This window comes from Puntigrus tetrazona, chromosome 9 (assembly GCF_018831695.1).
Source record: "Puntigrus tetrazona isolate hp1 chromosome 9, ASM1883169v1, whole genome shotgun sequence".
Classification (NCBI taxonomy): domain Eukaryota; kingdom Metazoa; phylum Chordata; class Actinopteri; order Cypriniformes; family Cyprinidae; genus Puntigrus; species Puntigrus tetrazona.
In genome coordinates this window covers 23,225,852-23,246,623 of record NC_056707.1, presented here as the reverse complement: position 1 = coordinate 23,246,623, position 20,772 = coordinate 23,225,852, and the positions used below count along the sequence as shown (strand labels likewise).

The 20,772-nt window shown below is 37.7% G+C and overlaps 1 protein-coding gene across 1 annotated transcript in view; it reads left to right on the top strand.

The window, feature by feature from the left end:
* Window positions 1-2,376: 2,376 nt before the first annotated feature.
* Window positions 2,377-20,772, top strand: part of hdac4 (histone deacetylase 4) — a 238,410-nt gene continuing 220,014 nt past the window's right edge. Inside the window, exons 1-2 of the mRNA XM_043249636.1 lie at window positions 2,377-2,531; window positions 15,864-16,141. Of these exons, the coding sequence (XP_043105571.1) occupies window positions 16,120-16,141 (22 nt within the window). The 5' untranslated portion in view covers window positions 2,377-2,531; window positions 15,864-16,119. The remainder of the gene's footprint in view (window positions 2,532-15,863; window positions 16,142-20,772) is intronic.

Sequence of the window (20,772 nt, the reverse complement as noted above, 5' to 3'; positions counted from 1 at the left end):
TGAACTATTAAAAAAATGTATTTAGTAGTACACCTGAGTGCACTATATGATTTCAAGTGTGCTAAAAGTGGTAACTAAATACTTTTTTAATACGGAGATAATATGTTAAAAGCTATTTTTTGTTCATATTCATGGTGTCTCCAAATAGCACAGTTCAGTACACCTAGGTGATTTTAAGAATTATTTTTGTATAATTAATACAAAATTAGTGCGTGGAAATAGAAATCTTTATGTACATTATGGAAGTGCACTTGTTTTATATATATTTGAATGTCTATGGACACCTTTTAATGAATAAATAAATAATATATGGTTGTTTTCAGGTCCTAGGCACCCGTTTATTTTTGTGTTTATCATCTGGGAATGTAAAAGTGCCAACAAACGTATTCGAGAGGTAAGGGAAAGCTGTTGTTTAGTGGCTAATGCGCCTGTTTGCTAGATGTGGTCACCTTAAATTGAATCACTGAATATAAAAGAGCTGTGTAAAAAGTGTTGTATTATGTTTCATGGTGAGGAAAAAGCATGTATACCTGAGGATTAGGACACAAAAAGGCCCATTTGCTTGGCATCATGTACAATACAAGACAATCTAAATGATCAGTGGATCTCTGTACTGAATGAAACTCTATAGTCCTCTGAGTATTAGACGGAGCAACCTGAGAAACAGTGGCCACCACAACATCGCTTTACATTCACATGACGGTCAAGCATTATCAGGCACATTCAGCTGAGAACAGATGTGTGTGTGTGTGTGTGTGTGTGTGAGAGAGAATAAAAAGAAAGAGAAAAGAGATTTCATATATACACGTTCGCATGTATTAAATATTTTGACCATATATAGACCTAGGTCTATTATTATGTTTGGTGATCTTTATAGTTCAGCCAAAAGAGTAAAATTAATAAAACGCAAATAAACAAAAAACACAACTTAAAATGTGAGAGAACCGCAAGACATTAATAGAGATTTATTTGTTTGCGCGGGCTGCTTTTTTATATAAGCTAAATTTCCATTCTTTTTTTGAAGGACAATTCCCATGACTTTACTAGTGGCCGGTTTCAGCAAACCTTTTAAGGAGCCCCTTAATAATAGATTTGCAAGTCTGTCATTTATAATTTCTTCAAATATATTCCAGGTGTTGCATGACAATAGTCCTGGAGAAAAGAACAGAGTAGCTTTTTTTGTCATTGTACAGCTGTAGAACGAAACTTTTCTTGCAAGTACGCAAGGTACGCAAGTAAGCATACATGCAAGAACGTACGCTTAACAACGAATGAAACGATACAGAAAAGTAATGCGATGGTGCAAATGTAAACGGGTGTATTTTGGTCAGTGCAAAAGTATCAGGTATGTATACCAAATGTGCGAAAAAGTTATAAGGCATATGTAGAAATATGTACCTAAGTGAATAAAGTAAGGGTTAGATTTAAGGGTTAAATATATAATTATGTACAGTATATTGCACAGCTACACCAGTAGCTATAAGAGTATTGTTTATAGTCCTTAGTATTCCCAGCTCTAAGCTTGTGCTGAGTGAAATGCCTTTTAATTAACTGGAGTTCAGTTCTAAAGTTGTTCCTGAATCTTAAGGGACCTGTGGAGAGTTGGTGGCTGAGGTAGGCACCCAGTACAATTCAAAGAACACATCTAAATCTTATATTTTCATACGCTAACATGCAGTGAATTGACTGTGAAGTTGGATTCCCGAAACAATGACTCTTAAGAATCGGTTCTTTTTAGTGAATCAAAAACAGAGAGCATCAACCGTCCGGTTTCGATTCTGGAATAAATGACTCTCATGAGTCGATTCTTTCAGTGAATCAAAAGCGAACAACGCCAGCGACCGCCGAACGAACCTGCTTTTTTTTAGTGAATAAACCCCCCCCCAAACACCTTCATGTTCTCGTATGAATTTAAATTTATTTACCGAGTAGCATAATTATTGCCTATTTAAAATAGTTAGGCTATATTTAAGGTAATCAGATATGTGTAGTTAAAGATAGTTACACAATATGAGTGTCGCTGTAGTGAGTAGTACTTCATAAAAGCAGACCTAAATAAATAAACGAAATACCACAGGTTTTTTTTTTTTTTAACATTATAGTTAGGGCCTATCGCGTTTATGTCGCGTTTAAAAAGTCACGGCACCCATTTCGAAAGAATTAGATTACATTTATTTGATATGCAGAAATCTGTAATGATCTATACACGCTACGATAGGTCTGTAATGCGCCTATGCAAGAAGTCAGTTTCTCATTTCAAATAGTCGTTCCTCAAAAGACTCGTTAGCTGCACCGTTAAGGAGTCGGAATCGTTCACTTCTTCCCATCCCGTTTGAGAACACGAAGACGGCGGGCTCGACTGACTGCGAGCGCCCGCCTCTGGAGGACATGCGCCTGGGACTCGACACGTGATCCGCTCGCCACAATCCAGTATGGCGGAATCCGTCGGCGAGTGGATCCGTCGTTGGCGCGCTCTCCAACGGGAATAAAGTCCGGAGCGTTGCGTCCGATCGCGGCGGAGCTGCGGAGAGGTAGGCGACGATTCGCGTGCGTTCTCCGGTGATTTTATCCTTGAATGCACTGATCGCTTCAGTAAGAGAAAGAAACTTGTGGGCGATCAGATGAAACAATCAAAACAGTGTGTGTGTGTGTGTGTGTGTGTGTGTGTGTGTGTGTGTGTGTGAATCGTAACTCTCGTTTCGGAGTAGTTGTGTCACGTTTCATTTTATGCGCTTTCTTCATGCCTGCAGGTCACGGAGAGTCATAAACGTAGATTTCGAATAAGCTAATATAGTTTAGATTATAATCAAGGCATTTTTGGACCGCACCGTGCAATAATAATAATAATAATAATAATAATAATAATAATAATAATATCATAAAATGTGCGCTTTTGTTATTTTGCAAATTTGATTTTAAAGTGAGACTTCAAAGATTTAAGCGCTCCGTGTTATTGATATCTTAATAAACTACAGCTTGTTATCATAATATATGCGTATGTTTGTGCAGGAGTCTGAGAGACTAGTGTGTGTTGAAACTGTAGCAGTTCTTTGGAAACAGAGTTGGTTGTCACAGTTTGACATGTTACCAGGGACAAGTTTTCATTAACAGTGTCTAAAAAAATGCATTTTTATAACTTGGTAGTTCATATAAGTGGAAGTTCTGATCCCATTTACACATATAATGAAGCTTGTGTCAGATTTGTATCATTTAAAGAGACAGTTCACCCAAAAAGTGAAGGCTGAGTTTGTTTGTTTTTTTATGTGAGCAGATTTGGAAAAATTTAGCATCGCTTGCTCACCGGTGGAGCCTGAATGGGTGCCGTCAGAAAAAAACAACAAAAAAAACCCCTTAAGTTTTACATTAAGGTAGGAACTGTAGAAGTGGTTTTGGTTAAAATACAAATCCATAATCCACAATATTACTTTCTCCGGTGAAATGGTTCGAAACGGGAGAGAAAAATGCACAGACCAAGCACCATTTTCAAGTAAAAACAACTCAAACCAGTTCTAGTCGAATATGTCAGTGGATTGTGATGCAAGACGAAATAGCACCGGAAGAAGTGTTATTGTGAATTATTGCCAGAGGTAATAGTTTCCGCGCTCATTCCGACGGCACCCAATCACTCCATCGGTGAGCGTTTGATGTAAAGCAAATTTCTCCAAATCTGTTCTGATTTAGAAACAAACTCCTCTACGTCTCGGAAGGCCTTTAAAAACGGTCAACCGACTCGATTCTGTAACTTTCGATTGTATCACGGAGTAGCCATTCTCTTATCAGAAATGAGGCCGGGATTGTTTTCCGCTTGTACACAATAAACAAGAACGCGCCGTTCCCGAACGTGCGCTAATTAGAGAATGTCAGGAAACGTTATTTTCACGAGATCCAAAGGTTGCCAGGGCGCATTAAGTCAGGGTTAAACGCATCTTTTGCGTCTCGGCTTGACGTGAACGATCAGAACGGAACACGAGAGTCGACAAGTCTCCTCGGCTGTTTTTCGTGTTCTGAGCTGAGTCACGACGGCTGTGCTGTCCGCCGGTGGTTATATCACGCCGTCGGTCTAGGCAGCTGTCACACATAGCGGCGGTTGAAGCTTTAACATGTGGCATCATGCACAGGCGTATAAATCCAGGCTTTAATCACAGTCTGTAGGAAGCTCGCTCGTCTTTCCACATTCCGGCTCTCAAGGACCGGCGCTCAGACCTTGTAAATTCCAGGCCCCACAGGAAGAAGGTCAAAGCAGCTTTCTGGGAACTTGGCAGCAGAGAGTTAATCCAGTCTTGCACGACCCCTGTTGTGCACTTTTTTGACTTCTGCGAACCAACTGAAAAATAACGTGCGCGCCAGGTTTTTGGGTTGTTTTATTTAGCACTTTTATAATTTTTTTTTTTTCATCAGTGGTCTCGTTTCACCCGAGGAACGGCGGCGAAATGATAAACGTTGTATTACGAAGCTTTTAAAAAAACCTGTTAAGATTTTCTGCTCTGTGAAGTTTGATGCAAATGTTACATTGACATTTAGACATTTAGCGGACGCTTTTATCCAATTAAGAACAATGGAAGCAATCAAAAAGGTTTTTTTATTATATAATTAATACTGAAGAAAACAGAATAGAAGAAAGAGTAGAACAGGCTAATGTTAGAGGCCTTTTTACGCTTATTAATTGTATAATAAGTAGAAAAACTAACAGGTGGAATACAAAAATAATAGTTTTTAAATTTATTTATTTTTTAAGAAAAGTTAGTTTCTCTTTCTTATTGAAGAATAGAGTAGCAGAGTCAGAGGGTCCAATAAAGATGGAAGAAATGTGTTTTTAACTGATTCTTGAACATTCTTGAAGATGGGTTTAGCTGCTCAGAAGTAATGTAATGTAATGCCATTTAAAAAAAAAAAAAAATTAATACGTTCTCATCACTGTAATGCAAAGAAAATAAATAAATGTGATGGCTTTATATTTGCTGACGCAAATCAACACTGATGATACTTGAGACTTAAGTCTACAAAAAATGCCCAAATGCATGATGATAATTAGATTTTATGGTTGGATTAAAAACCCCCCAATAAAAGCTAAAGCATATAAAAATGGTCCTAAAAATGATAGTTTAAAGAATGTTTTTGCGTAACCAAATATATGTCCTTTCTTTTCTTTTTTTTTTCCCTGTCTCGGGATATTGGTGTTGAACTTCAAATGTTCAAAAGTTTTCCCAAAGAAAGATCTTTGAACTTTCTACTCGTGTAAAAACCTAATATCATGGTATTTACAAACGGTAAGCAAAAAATGTTTCTTGGGCTGCAAATCGGATCATGTGACACAATAAAAAATAATTCTAAGTTCTAAGATATGTTCGAATGAAAAAACATTCATTTTAAACTGTAATTATATTGTACAGTGTTCCTGATTTTTACTGTGTTTTTAACGAGTGAGTAAAACGTTTAAACGGTCCTGTGTTATATCAATGACTTGACGTTTATTTTGCACCTTGTAGACCGATTGACATTCCGGTCAACCCATAGCGACTCGTCTATGATTGAGCGATTAATAATCGAACGCCTCTTCCCCCCCCTGAAACGCGCGCAGCGTCATTCATCCTATCTTGCGCTTCCGTGTCCAGATATCCAGCCCGTGCGACTTGGCGAAGTAGTGTTCTGAGTAACGATAGCGCTTAGCGAATGCGACTAAATGGCAATGTTCGGGCCCACGCTTTATATAGTCTCAAATAACAATTTAAATCAGTTTGAGACCCTCGCTAATCAATTCTACTCCTCGGGGTACGTAATTAACAGTGCTGGATGACTCATGGAGATTGGCAGATTGCACCGTTTGCCGCATCTGTGGCTGAAGAGGAAAGAGAGGGAGAGCTTGGCTCCAGCCGCTCTTACATGATGCTTAGCGAGGGAAAGCGATAACGGGAGACGGGGCGTAACTGGAGGTGGTAAATGCGGCTGGACAGATGACAAGTACGACTGGCGATCCGCAGAAAGGTCGTCCCCCTAACTGGAAAATTGGATGTTTATCGCAAGCAGTGTTATTTAGAGGACCGTCTTAATGTCCCCGAGGCCTTGCGTCGTCTGCTGCGTCTCTGGATGCTTAGGATTCGTTCAGGCGAAAATGAATATTTGTGTTTTTTCCCCAAACCTCTGTTGTTTTGTTTTTCTGTGCAGGGCTAAGAAAGATATTTATAATAATGTGTAACTGCTCTTTTCCGTACTGTGAGTGGTGAACATGACCGACCGGATACATGAAGAGAATCATGACTTAAATTCAGGCTGGTTCTCACGTAATGTGTTTATGTGGCTTCAGAAGGCTGGGATATAGTGCAAGATTGATTTGGACTGCTGTTATGCTTCTTTTGTAGCGCTTTTTTTTTTTGTCCTTTTTGGAGCTTGACAGCCCCTTATCCCCATTCACTTTTATTATGTGGAAGAAACATCCTAGAAAGGTCAGTGTCATGTGACTCTGGACCACAAAACCAGTCTCAAGTCATTGAAGTGTATTTGTAGCAATAACCAAAAATACATTGTATGGGTTAAAATGGTGGTTTTTCATTTTTGCCAAAAATCATTGAACAAAGATCATGTTCGATTTAAGATATTTTACACATTTCACGCCGTAAATGTATTTAAACTTAGTTTTTGATTAGTAATATGCATGGCTAAGAACTTCATTTGGACAACTTTAAAGGTGTTTTTTTTTTTTTTTTTTTTTCAATATGTTTTTCAACCTGAAATTCCAGCTATTCAAATGGTTGTATTTCTGCCAAATGTTACATCAATGGAAAAGCTTATATATACGTTTAATTATATTCGTCACACCTCAATGGAAAGCTTATTTACTCAGCTTTCAGGTGATGTATAATTCTCCATTAAAAAAAAAAATGACACTAATAAAAAAATTGAAATATTATGTTTTTTTTTTTTTAAATGATTGAATTGAATATAAGGCTATGTAAATAGTTTTTTTTTTTTTTTTTGGCGAACTATCACTTTAAATACACATTTTTCGAAAGAAAAAAATATTTTCACATTTTATTAAGTAACAACATTAATGAATTGATGATTATTAACAACAACAATAATCATTATTTTTGATTTATGATTACAAATGTTTAGCCGTTTTTTTGGAATTATTATTTTTAAATCACAATTTGATTTAGTTTTTGTGTCTCCTAATCATGCAGCCATATACTGATATAATATGATACTTTTTAAGTCTTTCTGGGAATTACAGCAACCATCAATCACTTTTGTTGTGAAGTGCAGACTACAGAGCAAGAAGAACTTCCTTTTTAAATCTTAATTTTTTTGTATGGGAATTTGTATGGGTTTGGAACAACGTAGGGATGAATAAATAACTTTTGCATACAGTGTGGAATCATTTAGTGTCCGTGTCACTTCTGGTTTGCTAAGTGCCTGCTTGGTTTTCTATTGTGCTCCGGCAGAACTTGGCGAGGCTTGGGTTCATTTGGCAAGCCGCTCTGTCCGAAACCAAGATTGCAATAATGAAAATCTTGTCCGTCTATATGATGAGTTTAATGAAAACTCAGTGTTTGCTGGCAGCGCATCAGTCAAGGTGATACGAACCTCATTGTCACCTGACTGTGACCCTTCTGGCCTTTGTCAGCTATGAAACTGTTGTAGTGCTCCGTTTGGCTGGCAGAGCGAGCGGAGGACGCAGGGAGCAGACAACAGCCGAGGGAAAGTGATTGACCGCGGTAAGAGAGAGAGTGAGTGATGATTGTTTTGCCCTCATAAAGTCCAGGCAGGCACACAGTCACTAGGCTCATTTCCTGCTCTGTTTATCTGAAAACACACAGGCCTGTATAGAAATGGAGATGTCGAGTCCTTGCTGCTCATCGGACTGTTTATAGACGTAGTTTACCTTAAAATAAAAACCCCGGCATCATTTACTCACTCTCAAGTTGTCTTGAACCTGCATGCATTTCTACATAACTTTTTGCAAAAGGCAAATTTCTTTCAACAATTGATTGTTACCATCGCCGTCGGGCTTTAAGGTCGAATAATTGACATTAGTAGTTCATCCTAAAATGTACAAATAATTTGTGTTCTGCAGAAGAAATAATAAAACAAATGTGGTTTTAGAGCAACGAGTAAATGATCGACAAATTCTCATTCGTTTTAGCATAAAGCAGTAGTGCATAAATACGCCATAACTCTTAAAAATCTAATTTATGGTTGCTTTTAAAACTTAAAAAAAAAAAAGAAAATCTGTGCATGAAGCTATCATATATTTCATGTGGCTTGAAATGTAGCACACAAAATCTTTTTGAATTACTACCATGGTGCTTTTGTGATGTTTTAGTGTTATTTTTACCATTTTATTAATATTATGATATCATATTTTCATTTTATTTTGTTTATGTTTGGTTTTAATTTGTAATATAGCGTAATCCACTTAATGCACTTATTGTTTTTATTTTTATTTTTTTATAGATTTTCTATCTTATCCCATTTTTTTACGATTTAAATCATTTATAAATCATTTTCAACCTAAATGTATTAAATTATTATTTTAAACTTTTAAAATTCTACATGTAATATTTGTGTTTTATCTGATCACAGCCTATTTTCATTGAACAAAAATGAGTTTTAATGGTTTTATTATAATTCAATACTAATAATCCTGAGTTCTCATCTTGTGTTCCACACAAAAAATAGCTTATGGATTTGGAGCGGAGTGAGGGTGAGTAAATAATGACAGAATTTTCATTTTAGGCTGATCTAATTCCTTTAATGAACACCTACTGCACCAAATCACTGGTTTAAAGACACGCAATCTGTTGCTCACCAACCCGTTTTTAAACACGCCTTTTGCACCGTTAACGCAGCCAAACCAAGACGTCAGCGATTGACCGAATTTCTTAATGAAACATTTGGGCACGGGCGGCACAAGAGTGAATTTAATGGCACGCATCGCCGTTTACCACGTCAGCCTTGGCTAGAAACCCAACTCAAAATCACTAGCCTGTCTGCGAGTAGACGCGGAGTCCCTTTCCAACGCGGTTCCCTCAAAAGTTGCGCAACATTGTAGTTTTTAATGGAATGTGACACAAAGAGCTTTAGCTGGGGTTTAGCCGAGGCAAAGACGTTGGGGAAAAGAGATTTTTATGGTCAGCCGTGGAACCGCCTTCCCAAAGGCTTTGCTTTCTGTGTTGTTTCTTAGCTTTGACTCATTCAGACCTGCCAAGCAGTAAATGGTCACTCTGATCAGAAGCTTTTAAACATTCATTAGCTCCTTCAGCGCTGCGTAATGGCTAACCGCTATTATATTTGGCCTGCTCGTGTAGCGTACATGAGCGAGCAGCGGCGACTATTGTACAAACACAGGCAGCGTTCTGTCATATTGGATTGGGTGTCATTTTCCTGCTGATGTCTGTAGCGCGCCTTTTCTCTTCGGGCCTGTCAGCTTGTATCAGATCTGCTCCTCCGTGATGGTCACCCTAGACGGCTGGTCGGCCATGTCTCACTTTTTTTTTTTTTTTTTGTCTCAGACAGGATGACGTAAGACCAAAATGTCTCTGAGGGTGTGCATGCGTCTTCTCTTTCCCCCAGGTTAAGCCCACACCCCCAGACGTGAGCAGTCAGGGTCAGTGGACGCTTGACCGACTTTGGCTGATTTTTGTCCTGAAGCTATCCGTTAGCGTTGCGCCCCGCTTTCTTGACACAGTTTAATTTCAAACTAGGCCAGCATTCCAGTTCTGATCTTTGCGTAACGCGTCTCGTTGCAGTTGTTATGTATTGAATGTGTCCTGTGTTCATGGAAAACCTGGAATTAGGGGTTTTAAACGGCCGTGTCTGATGTGCTGAAACACCTTAATGGAGATACGTGCATATCAGTTGATTATTAGCAGATATGAAGTTAATAAAATTGTGAATTTAAATCCACTATGTATATTTACTCAACGTAAAAAAAAAAAAAAAAAAAAAAAAAAATAAAATAAATATATATATATATATATATATATATATATATATACACACACACACACACACACACACACACTCATAAGAAAATTTTTGTTTATATTTTAAATATATTTAAACATAAGAATATCAATGTATATACACAGTACACATACACATTACATAAATAAAACCTTTATTTTTATTATTTCAGTTGTGTCAGGCGTCATCATGCATCTTTAAATTATGTATTACCAATAATGCAATAATGTAGAAAGAAAAATATTGTGATATTTGTGTTTTATTTTTATATAATACTTTTTCTTTTTTTAATTTAATTTATTTTAGCAGTTATGTTCATGATTTAATTTTTTTTTAATATATTTTTTTAGAATATTTTAGTTGTGGCTGTTTTGACCATACATCTTCATACCACGGTGATTGATATTTTAATTATTATTATAATTATTTCATAATTATATTTATATTATATTTTCCTGGCAGTTGTCAACACGACAGTTTATTATATAACACTGCAGAAAGAATGATATTGAAAATATTTTTAAGCATTTTTCATGTTTATTTTTATATTATATTTTATGTCAACAGAAAATGTGCACATTTACTTCTTTTTCCTTGCAATCGGTGATTTTAAAAAAATATATATTTTAGTAGAGGCTGGCCTGAACAAGAAGCAATGAAACGCTACAAAGAATGACACTGTAATATTTTTGTTTATTATTATTATTATTATTTTTTTTTTCTTCAAACTTGATCTAAAGTTAGACGGCTAGCGTTTCAGCATGAACCCAACCAAACTGCACTTTCAACATGCATCAGAAACCTTTTCAGATAAGTTTCGTTTGAATCCTTAGTGTGTGCGTTATCTTGACATTTATCAGACGTTATTTCATCCACGTATGTCTGTCTTAGAAGACTCCTCCGACACCTGAGAAGTAGGACTCGTTGCTCAAGCACTAAAACAATACGTGACTTAAATAACGAACATTATGCGATGGCCACAGAGCGTAGAAACCAGCCGTTTGGAAAGACGAACGCTTACATGCACGTTCTCGCCGTGGAGAGTAATCTAAAGCAATAATCATCTTCAAACCAGTGCCTAAATTTAACGCGCAAGTTGATACGGTTTTCCGGTTTGACCTCTTGAGATGCAGTGCAGTTAACATGTTTTGACACGCTCATAAGCGTTGATGTAAATTCAAGAGAAACCCCTGTACTGAAATAGCCTGAGCTGAGAATAGCAGTGGTGCTCGGGGTGGAAAACGTCTCCTTCCTTGCGGCTCTTCAAATGCTGCTTTGCCTTTATATCAGGGGTTTCCCTCGAGTCAACCATGCGTCACTGCGGTTCACACGGTCGCGCTGGTCTTGCTGCCGGGGCCATTTGTGGTTTGGGACGAATGCGGTCGGTCAGCGATCTCTGAGGCGTGAGGGAGCGAGTGACTGAGCTGTAGTGTTCAGTCGGGGTCAGGGAGGAAGCTCACTCCATTAAACGCTATGAGGAAAACATTACGCCTCATGTAGACGGACACCGCTGCAAATGATGTCGGAGAAGTGGCTTTCGTTGGCACCTTTTAAAGGTGAAGTGTGCGATTTTTGTGTCTGTTCTGCTTTGCTCGGTTGAAACAAACAGAACGGTTCATTCAGTTGATCGCTGATTGAATCTTTCTACAGTCGCTGACTGTATCGCAAAAAATGTTCTTGATTTTATAAGCTAGATTTTATAGGAAAACAGTCTGATTTGTAAACAGATGAATGAACAATGAATAACAGTATATTTTTAAGTCTTTTGTTTGTATTATTTCAGATTCATAGTTAGTCACTGTGAATTGGGTATATCAATCTCTTTGAACAATTCTATTGATTTACTTAAAAGAACCAGTTCAAAAGAGTCACTTGTTTTCCAATTTGACCAGAATTTTGTTTTAAAATATTAACACTTAACAGTAAATATCAATTATAATACCATTAGTTATTTTCAGTGTAGTTGGATATTATTACTGTTATAAATGACACTTAATTAAAAAAAGTAAAGTTTGTATTTTTTTTCAAACATGCATTGATGAAAAAATATTACAAGATATATATATATATATATATATATATATATATATATATATATATATATATATATATATATATATATATATATATATATATATAATTTTGTAAATAGCCATTTCTGTTTTGTTGGTTAAAAAAAAAAAAAAAAAAAAAAGTGTGTATGAAAAATTGTGTATGAATCTGAATTTGAATCTGAGCGTATTTTTTTTTTTTTTTTTTTTTCCAAACATGCATTGATTAATGTTTCATTTATTTATTTTTTTATGTTTTATTCAGTTTTTGTACTTGAGAACTAATCCTAATCTAATAAAATCCTTAAAGAACCTGAATCCGAACCCCAATTGGAACCAGAATCATTAAATTCATTCCTTCCTCATATATGCATATATGCATTGATAAAATAGGCGTCTCTTCAGTTGTACACTTTACCTACAACTTTGTTCACAAATATGTCATTGTGGCCCAAGTCTCCGCCCATGCATTCTCACGTTTACTCGAGATCTTTATCCACTGTGTCCGTGCCTGTCCACTTTCTCTCTTTGTTTATTACGCTCATGGGGCGGGAATGGCGCCATGTGAGACATGTGATGACAGCAAGTGCAAAAGACTGCCGGAGGAGCTGGAACTAAACTCCCTCCAGTACATGTAATCCATGCCACCTGGCCCCAGTGAGAAGCCATACTTTCTTTGAGAGGAAAGCTGGAAAATCAGACGTCCCGTAAAGATTGTGTGTGGTTCCGCGGAGACGTGCTTCTCTGAAACAAACAGATTAATGGAGTATTACGCTTCGCTTCATTCTAGGGCCCTGTGATGCAACACCTTTTCCTGGTGTGCGCGGAAAAATTCACGTCAGCTTTGGGAGTCGCAAAGATTAAATCACATTTTCTTGGCACGTTTAATTGGGTTCGAGTACTTGCAGTCTCGTTTTTATTTGTGATTTTTGAGAGCATGGATGTGTGGATTGGAGTCGCCTTGTGTAAATGTAAACCAGGCATGCCCTTGAGTGTTTTGTGTGATGGTTTCCCTCATCGCAGCTGGTGTTTTCAATGGGTTTGACTGATTTTAAAACAGCTCGAAAAGTAAAATGTGCACTGCCCAGTTATTCATGCGGTATGGTACATTTTCCGAAATTTTTTTTTTGTGGTCTGATTCGCTGACGTGAATCTTGTGCAGCCGCTCATTGATTACTTGTGGCTAAAGTAGTAATATTTTTTTTATTTATTATTTATTATTAAATGCATATTGCTGGTCTGACTTCAGCAGTGCGCGTTTTTCCAGTTGTTTATCTTTATAATCTTTAATAAAAATGTAATTTTGATCTAAACCCTAAACTAACTCCAACTTTCCTTTCTGTCTGACTTCATAATTCATTATTTTTCCAATCTCTCATCTCAATTCTGACTTCCTGTTTAATACCAATTCATTACTGAACCAGTCCAGGACCTTTTTTGGTATACACTACTGTTATCTTGTCAAACAATCCTAAAAATATATATATCGCTGTTTTCACAAAAATAATAAGCAGCACAACTGTATATGCATTGATAATTGTAATTTTTTTTCTTTCACCAAATTAGCATATCATAATGATTTCTGAAAGTTCACGTGACGTTGACTGGAGTAGTGATGCTGAAAATTCAGCTTCACAAAAGAGGAATAAAATTCATTTCTACTTTCTATTGGATTTTTGTTCAGAAAATGCTGACGTGTTACTGAAATGTCACAACCTCAAAGAGCTGAAGTAAAATAGATTACAAATTATGCTTTACAGCGTGATTAGTGGTCGACCGATGCACCACCAAGGTCAATATATATCGGCCGATATTTGCCATTTTTTTTTCCAGATATTGATACGTTTTTCTGTTTGGACTTTTATTGGCACTGAAAACAGCATTTCAACCTAAACCGTTATGGTTGTAAACATATGATTTTTTTTTTATGCTGTTATGTTCAGTGTCTTCAATATTTTTAGGTTCAGTATCTTCACTGTAATTCACTTTCAAAAATGCCAGTGTGAATGCTAAGTGGACCAGGACCCCTTTTTTGGTCCGCAAGAAATGAACCAAGCGAACCGAATTAGTAGTGTGAATGCACACTCAGTGTTTTTTTTTTATTATGGGTAAAATATTTTTTGATCACACTATCACATTGGCACTGTAGATACTTGCATTCATGGTTTTCAATTGTAGTCTGATTCACAATGAAAGATGGGTTGGCCAAATGGCCAAAAAAAAAAAAAAAAATCATGAATCAGTCTAAAATTCATTAGCTCAGAATTTTTGCATTTCTTGGCTTTTGTTTCAATAGAATGAGTCATTATTCTCATCCTGTGCAACTCAACATGAATGTGAGAACTGTTACTCTTAGTCATGTGTATTTTGATTAGTGTATAGTTGGGCCCAATTACAGAGAGATGGGATTTCTAATTAAAAATGACCAAAATAACTGTTAGAATTAATTGTTGAGGTTCGAAATGAAAAAACCCTCGCAGATTCCTGTCCCTATTAGTGTTACCCAGCCCTACTTGTCAGAAACATGGTGTTGGAGTAAACCCACCCTCATAGTCTGAGCGATTTTCCTTTACTCTAGGCCTCATTTCTCTTGGAACAGCTGATGTTTATGGTTACATAACATGGCTAAGCTGTGATGCCCTGCTGTGTGCTAGACTGCTCCAGATACTGTTGTTATGCTGACAGACAGGTTCCTTTGTTCCAGGTGGACATAAGGAGAAATGTACACACACTTATTGTGGGGCGAGCTGCGTTACGTCTGCTTGACATGTGATGGTTATTGTCAGTTCTGTTGAGCTCTGTGACAGCAAATATGGCAAGCTGGGAGGGAATGTGTCAGCGTGGCAGATTGGTAAAGGGTGGTTTACACCCGCCCCGCCGCGTGTCAAAAATGTGTCACAGCGTCCTTCTGCTCTGGCCTTTGTCACGCATGTATACTGACCAGGAAAAGCCCACTTGAGTGACGTGTGCTTCAGATCTGGCTGTGATACAATATCTAGTGTAGGGAACATTGTAAGGAAGCGTTCCGGTTGAACAAATGGTAAGGCAACACGTTTGAGAAGCCAATGGAAAAATGCAAAAAAAAAGTTAATATAATGTTGATTTATAAAAAAATAGTTCATTCAGTGCTGAAAGTTAACAGCACAGATCAACAAAATTTACTGCAAGTAAATCCCTGTGAAAGCACTGTTTGGACGGCGTGCGGAATTGCTTCGTATATGGAGCGTTTCAAAAGAACTCTCTTATGAGATTGTGTTCCATTTCTGTTATATAAATAGTATATACTGATTGGACAAAGTGAGAGAAATGTTGAATATAAATATTTGAATTTGATTTTTTTTAAATTGGTATGTTTGAGTTATATTTTAGTATTTATGTACTATCATCTAAATGCATTACGTTTTACAATAAATTTAGTTTTTACGTTTTAGTAAATTTGTTATGGGCTTTTTCTGTATATATCAACTTTTTTTAAACGGAACGGTAGAGTCGTAGATCACTGACAAGTATCACAAATGCATATAGTGAAACTGTGAAGCGATTTACCCCTAATCAAGAAACGACTTTACCTACGAGATGCGTACGAATATACCGTGCAATATATTTCCCAGCTCTATTAGCAAAAGTGTGTAAAAATCAACTGAAAATCACTGAAATCAAATGCTAGTTGAGTCTTCTAATGTGGTTTTATACGTAGCGCTGTTTATATGTAGAGTGCTTCAAATTGCTCACTTGAGAGGCTGTACTTCAGTTCAAGATGCCGCCTATGTAGGCAGCCGGCAGCATTAATTATAGCCGTTGCGTAATTTCTGTTTTGTTTTTGTTTTTGTTTTTTTGCTCTTTTGACAGTTCAATCTTATCGAGCGAAGAGGAACCGACGCACAGAGCTGGATTACGGCCAGAGGGGGCACTATGAGCCTCTGAGATCGTCCTTTCTTTCCCGTCCCGTGTCTCTTTTGACTCGTCTTCCCATTCAACAGTGGATGGTGACCAGCCAACAAGCCCCAGAGGAGCCGTGAGGTGTTTCTCACATCCTCATCTGCCAGGACACGCTCCTCTCATTATCAAGCCAGTCACTTCAGAGAAAGCTGCCACCTTCGTCACAATGAGTTCCCACAGCCGCCCAGGTAAGAGCTCTCCGTGGCCCTTCAGTGCTTTTCATCTTGTGTTACTCCTCTCTGAACAAGATAAACACTGTTGATTCAGCTCCGCTCCGGTTTCAATTACGTCTGTCTGTAAATAAACCTTTTGTGATCCAGATATGTGCCATTGCAAACCCGTTTCTCTGGGTGAAGGAGGATAGTGTTTCTCTGCTACAGGAATAGCACGTGATCGGGCTTCGAGGGTTGAGAATCAGCCTTGAGATGCCAGAAAAGGCTTTTGAGCAGCTTTTTGATTCACACTCAAATATCTGTCCCCTCGACTCTGCCAAGGCCGCCTTGTCCAACTGTCAGCTCGAGGAGGAGTTTGATTATTCTTGGAAAAAATCGTAAGCTGTGCTGTTTCTCCCTGCCTCCCTCTCTTCCTTTATCTTTCCTCTTCTCTCTTTCTGCTTGTATTTTCCCTTTTGTGTTCGCAGAGGAAAAGGTCATGGAGTTTCATATGCTTGCTTTTCATCGAACCATCCGCTAGACAGATGAGCACTCAATAGTCGCACGGCTTCATTCTGTTGGGTTAGTAAAGCAATGAGTGGTCAGTTACAGGGATTTTACCATGAGTAAGTGCTGCTCTCGGCTTAAAACCGCTGTAGCTGTGGTAAAATCACTGTGACTCGACTGACTTATTGCTTTTATAAAATTATGGTTATGGCATTGCGATGAAACCACACTAAAGATGTACGTTTGTGAATGGAAGCACGCTAAATTATAAATACTAATTTTGGCCATATGATTTGAATTGGTACCTCCTTCGGTGCAAGTCTGGGATTTTATGATGATATGATGATTTATCTTTATATTTATTTTATTTCGAAATACTGCGTTTTTACTTTCGCTGATTAATAACGTATAATAAGACCAAGGACGTTTAAGTGAATGGTACATTTTGATGTCTACATCTTTAATAATGACTTTATTATTTAAAGAAATGAATACTTTTATCCGGAAAAGATGCATTGCATCAAAATTATCAGATCAAAGTAGCAGTAAAGATATTTATAATGTTACAAAACATAAAAACTGTACAGTTTTTCAACATTGATACTTATATTAGCTGTATCTTGACCGGCAAATCAGAATGGCATTCGAAGGATCATGTGACACTGAAGACATGAGCAATGGTTCTAGTTGGTTCTAAATTTAGTAAGTTATGTATGAGTACACTGAAATATTTACTGGAAATATTGTCAGGCTTTCATCTAAATATGAATGTTTTATGTAATGATTCTGACAGCAGCGTTTTGCTCTGCATGAGTAGATCAGAGAAACAGCGCTCATTAGCCAATCATCTCTCTCCTGATCTTCTCAGAGGGAGCAAGATTTCGTCTTTGGTGGTCCGTTTTGCTAATCCAGGCTTGATGTAATGGTTTTGTACTCTCTGAGCTGGATTGGAGATTTGGAGGCCTGATGTCACCTCTCACACATCCCGTCCTCTAATCGGCTTTGGGTCCGAAAGAGCAATTTCAGCCCGGGATCGCCAGCATCCGTCTAATCCAGTGTTTCTCATCAGAAGAGCTCATTCCCTCATCTCACTCTCTGCTTTTTCTTCCACATCACATTCCTTCAGCATCTGTTGACATTACCCAGTGTGCCTCAATGTGAACTTTCTTCTCAAGACCCCTCCTTCACATCTGCGAAGAGAAACATTTGGACATTACTTGGTGTTATTAAAAGCAAAATGGGTCCGTGAAGCACAGTATTAGTGACGCTGAAATCCATAACACACGTCTGAAATCATGCGGTTTGTTGATGTGGACAATAAAATGGCGAAAAAATTCCAATAAGTTGCGCTAAAAGAGACACCCAAGCCATATCTAGAGACCACCCTGTTTAAAAAAAAAAAAGCAGCATATGCTGGTTAGGTTTGTTTGAAGCTAGGACCAGCTTAAAGTAGCGCAAACCAGCATCCCAGAAGACCATATTTCATATTTTAGAAACCATATTTCGGCAGTATAAAACCCACTCAGCAGAGCTTAGCGTAGCAGCGAAATAGAAATGTGGAGTTTATTTTGGAATCTTTTTTTGACTTGCTTTGTTGGCTTTTGCCTGAAATGTGGTTTGTTTGAAGCTGATTGCAGTCATTTGTTTTTGTGTGTTTGTAAACACAGACTCCGGTTATTTTTCTAATAGGTTGTTCGGGTTTTCAGGCTTTTTGCACCATGCTGGGTGGTGCCGCGGTGCTTTGGCCGGCAGCCATTTTGAAAGTTACAGAATATTTCAGAGTTTCTGCTTTTCTTTTTTTTCCTAATTGTGTCTGCAGGTAAACATTTGTTTTGTGTTTTTAGTCTCTTGATTCTATAATGACACTCATCCTTTTGACAGTTGAGTACTGTCAATCTGACATTGTGGCTACAGCACATTTATATTTTAGCTTTCAAACATTGCCCAGATTTGAAAAGTTAAATGTGTAAATGCTGCAAATACTGGATGCTTTGGATGCAAATTTTGCTTGACACATACAGATATACAAATATGTGAAGTATATGCTTTTAAAATAATTATAACAATATTTTTCAAATAATTTTAAATACATTAAAATAAAAAAAATAAATGTAAATATAAGACTTTAAATTAGCTAAAATATTATCAAATATAGTGATTAAAAAAATTAATTGTGTAAGATATTATACAGTATATAGAGATATTATAAAATAATTGTATGTGGAGAAAAATGTTTTATTGTTGAAGCTTTTTTTTATCTCAATGTAAAAATCAAACTAAACTTGTTTTTGCTTTTGGCATATCATACACCAATGCAAGTTTTTTTTTTTTTTTTTTTTTTGCCAGGTTATCCCGACATAGTTATCATTTTCATGTCCTGCGCTATGTTGTTTAAATAGCAAATTAATTTGCACCCATTTGTGCAACCCTATGTGAGCTGGTCTGAAAATAAGGTGTGTTTAGGAGCATCTAAATACATTTGTAAAAGATTATTATTGTGTAGGCTACGCAAATGTATCATAACAGAATTAAGCTACCTATTTGCTTTCTCATGAGCAGCTATGTTTCCTCTATGGGAATGCGTTCAGTCTCCGCGATTGCAATTCCCACCATGCAACAGCGAATTCGCCATTACGCGAGAGCAACTGGCTTTTTAAGTGGTCACTGCATGCCCATACTCCAAGTTAATATGATTTTTTAGGGTCTTTAATGAAAAGTATATAACATACTTTGGTTAAAATTTCTCAATGGTAGTATAAAAACACCTTTTTTCAGCTTTGTTTTCAGCAAGTCACTTTAGTTCATATTGTTTTAAATACCAATGAGCTCTGCTGACCCCGCCCCTCTCTTCCGTTCTCATGAGACTTGCTGGATTAAGAATGATTTGCGTGGACATAGATGCATAGACAGCTCAATCAGGATGGGTTTAAGGTAAGATGGCCTTGTCAATCAATTATCGTGGGAGGGGCCTGTGCAGAACTACATCATACATGCCAAGAATATCAGAACAGCCTGGTTTGAGAAAGGAGATTTTAAAATGGGAATAAAAAAAAAACACTTCACAGATTTCTATCATTGTAGGATGAATGTGTACACTCTTTCAACATTTTCGCATTTAAGGTCGAACAGCTTGTAAAGTTAAGTCTGCATCCGTTGACTTTTTAAAGACAATGGGAGATGAGGCTACATATGCACCTTGCGCTTTACACCATGCACTCAGGTCGTTAAAATAGGGCCCTTGAACTTTGGAAGATAAACAAACTTTGGTGTTGCATATGCTCTCAACCTTTTATAGAGTTCTATCCGTAATCGCCTTTTACAATGAATCGTCTCTAGTTAATTCCGGTCTCATTTGGTGCAGCAGTACGTTTCTCAAATCAACTTTTTCTCCCAGCTATCCCATCCCACACCATTTGTGAACACCTGCGCTCTGTCCAGGAGCCTGTGCCATCGAAAGCAGCTGTTTGATTGTCAGCTTGCCGTCCTCGTCCCCAGGAGCCACATGAAAAGCGTCGGCAGATTTGCCAGTAACGTTGAATATCGCTCTAGAGCTCTGGGCTCATCCCTGGACTCGTATTTATTTCAGTACCTCAGAAGCTTTTTGCCTCAGGCTGAGCGATCTCATTGGCCCTCAGCTTTTTGAAGGTGGACGGCTTGATGTGCTTTCATTTTTCTCCAGACCTTCTGGATTGGCAAACATGTTTTTGATCCGACCGTATCAAAGTTCAGACTTCCTTCGGGAATATCAGCCCATTCCTTGCTGGGTTTCTGGGTGTTGGAGCCCGTTCTTTGACTTTTTTTTGTTTTCTGTGTACCCAGTTGCACGGGCTGCTCATTTTAGCCAGCAGGCTGACGTCAGGGCTGACGGTCTGCAGGCTTTACTGCTCCACACAACTGGCACTAATGGTGTGTTGGCCCCAGGGCAGGCGGATGGGGAACGCAACTTGATCCAGATGCAGACGCCAATGCACCGAACTCCCCTACAGCAGACTCGTAATCGCAGTCTGTCACTGTTTTTAGGTTGCTCCTTTTTTTCGGTCTGCTTATGCATTATACACTCTTAAAAATAAAGGCTGGCACCTATGGTTAATAAAGAAGCTTTAACGTTCATGGAATTTTTGCATTGTACACAAAGTTCTTTATAGTGAAAAAAAGGTTCT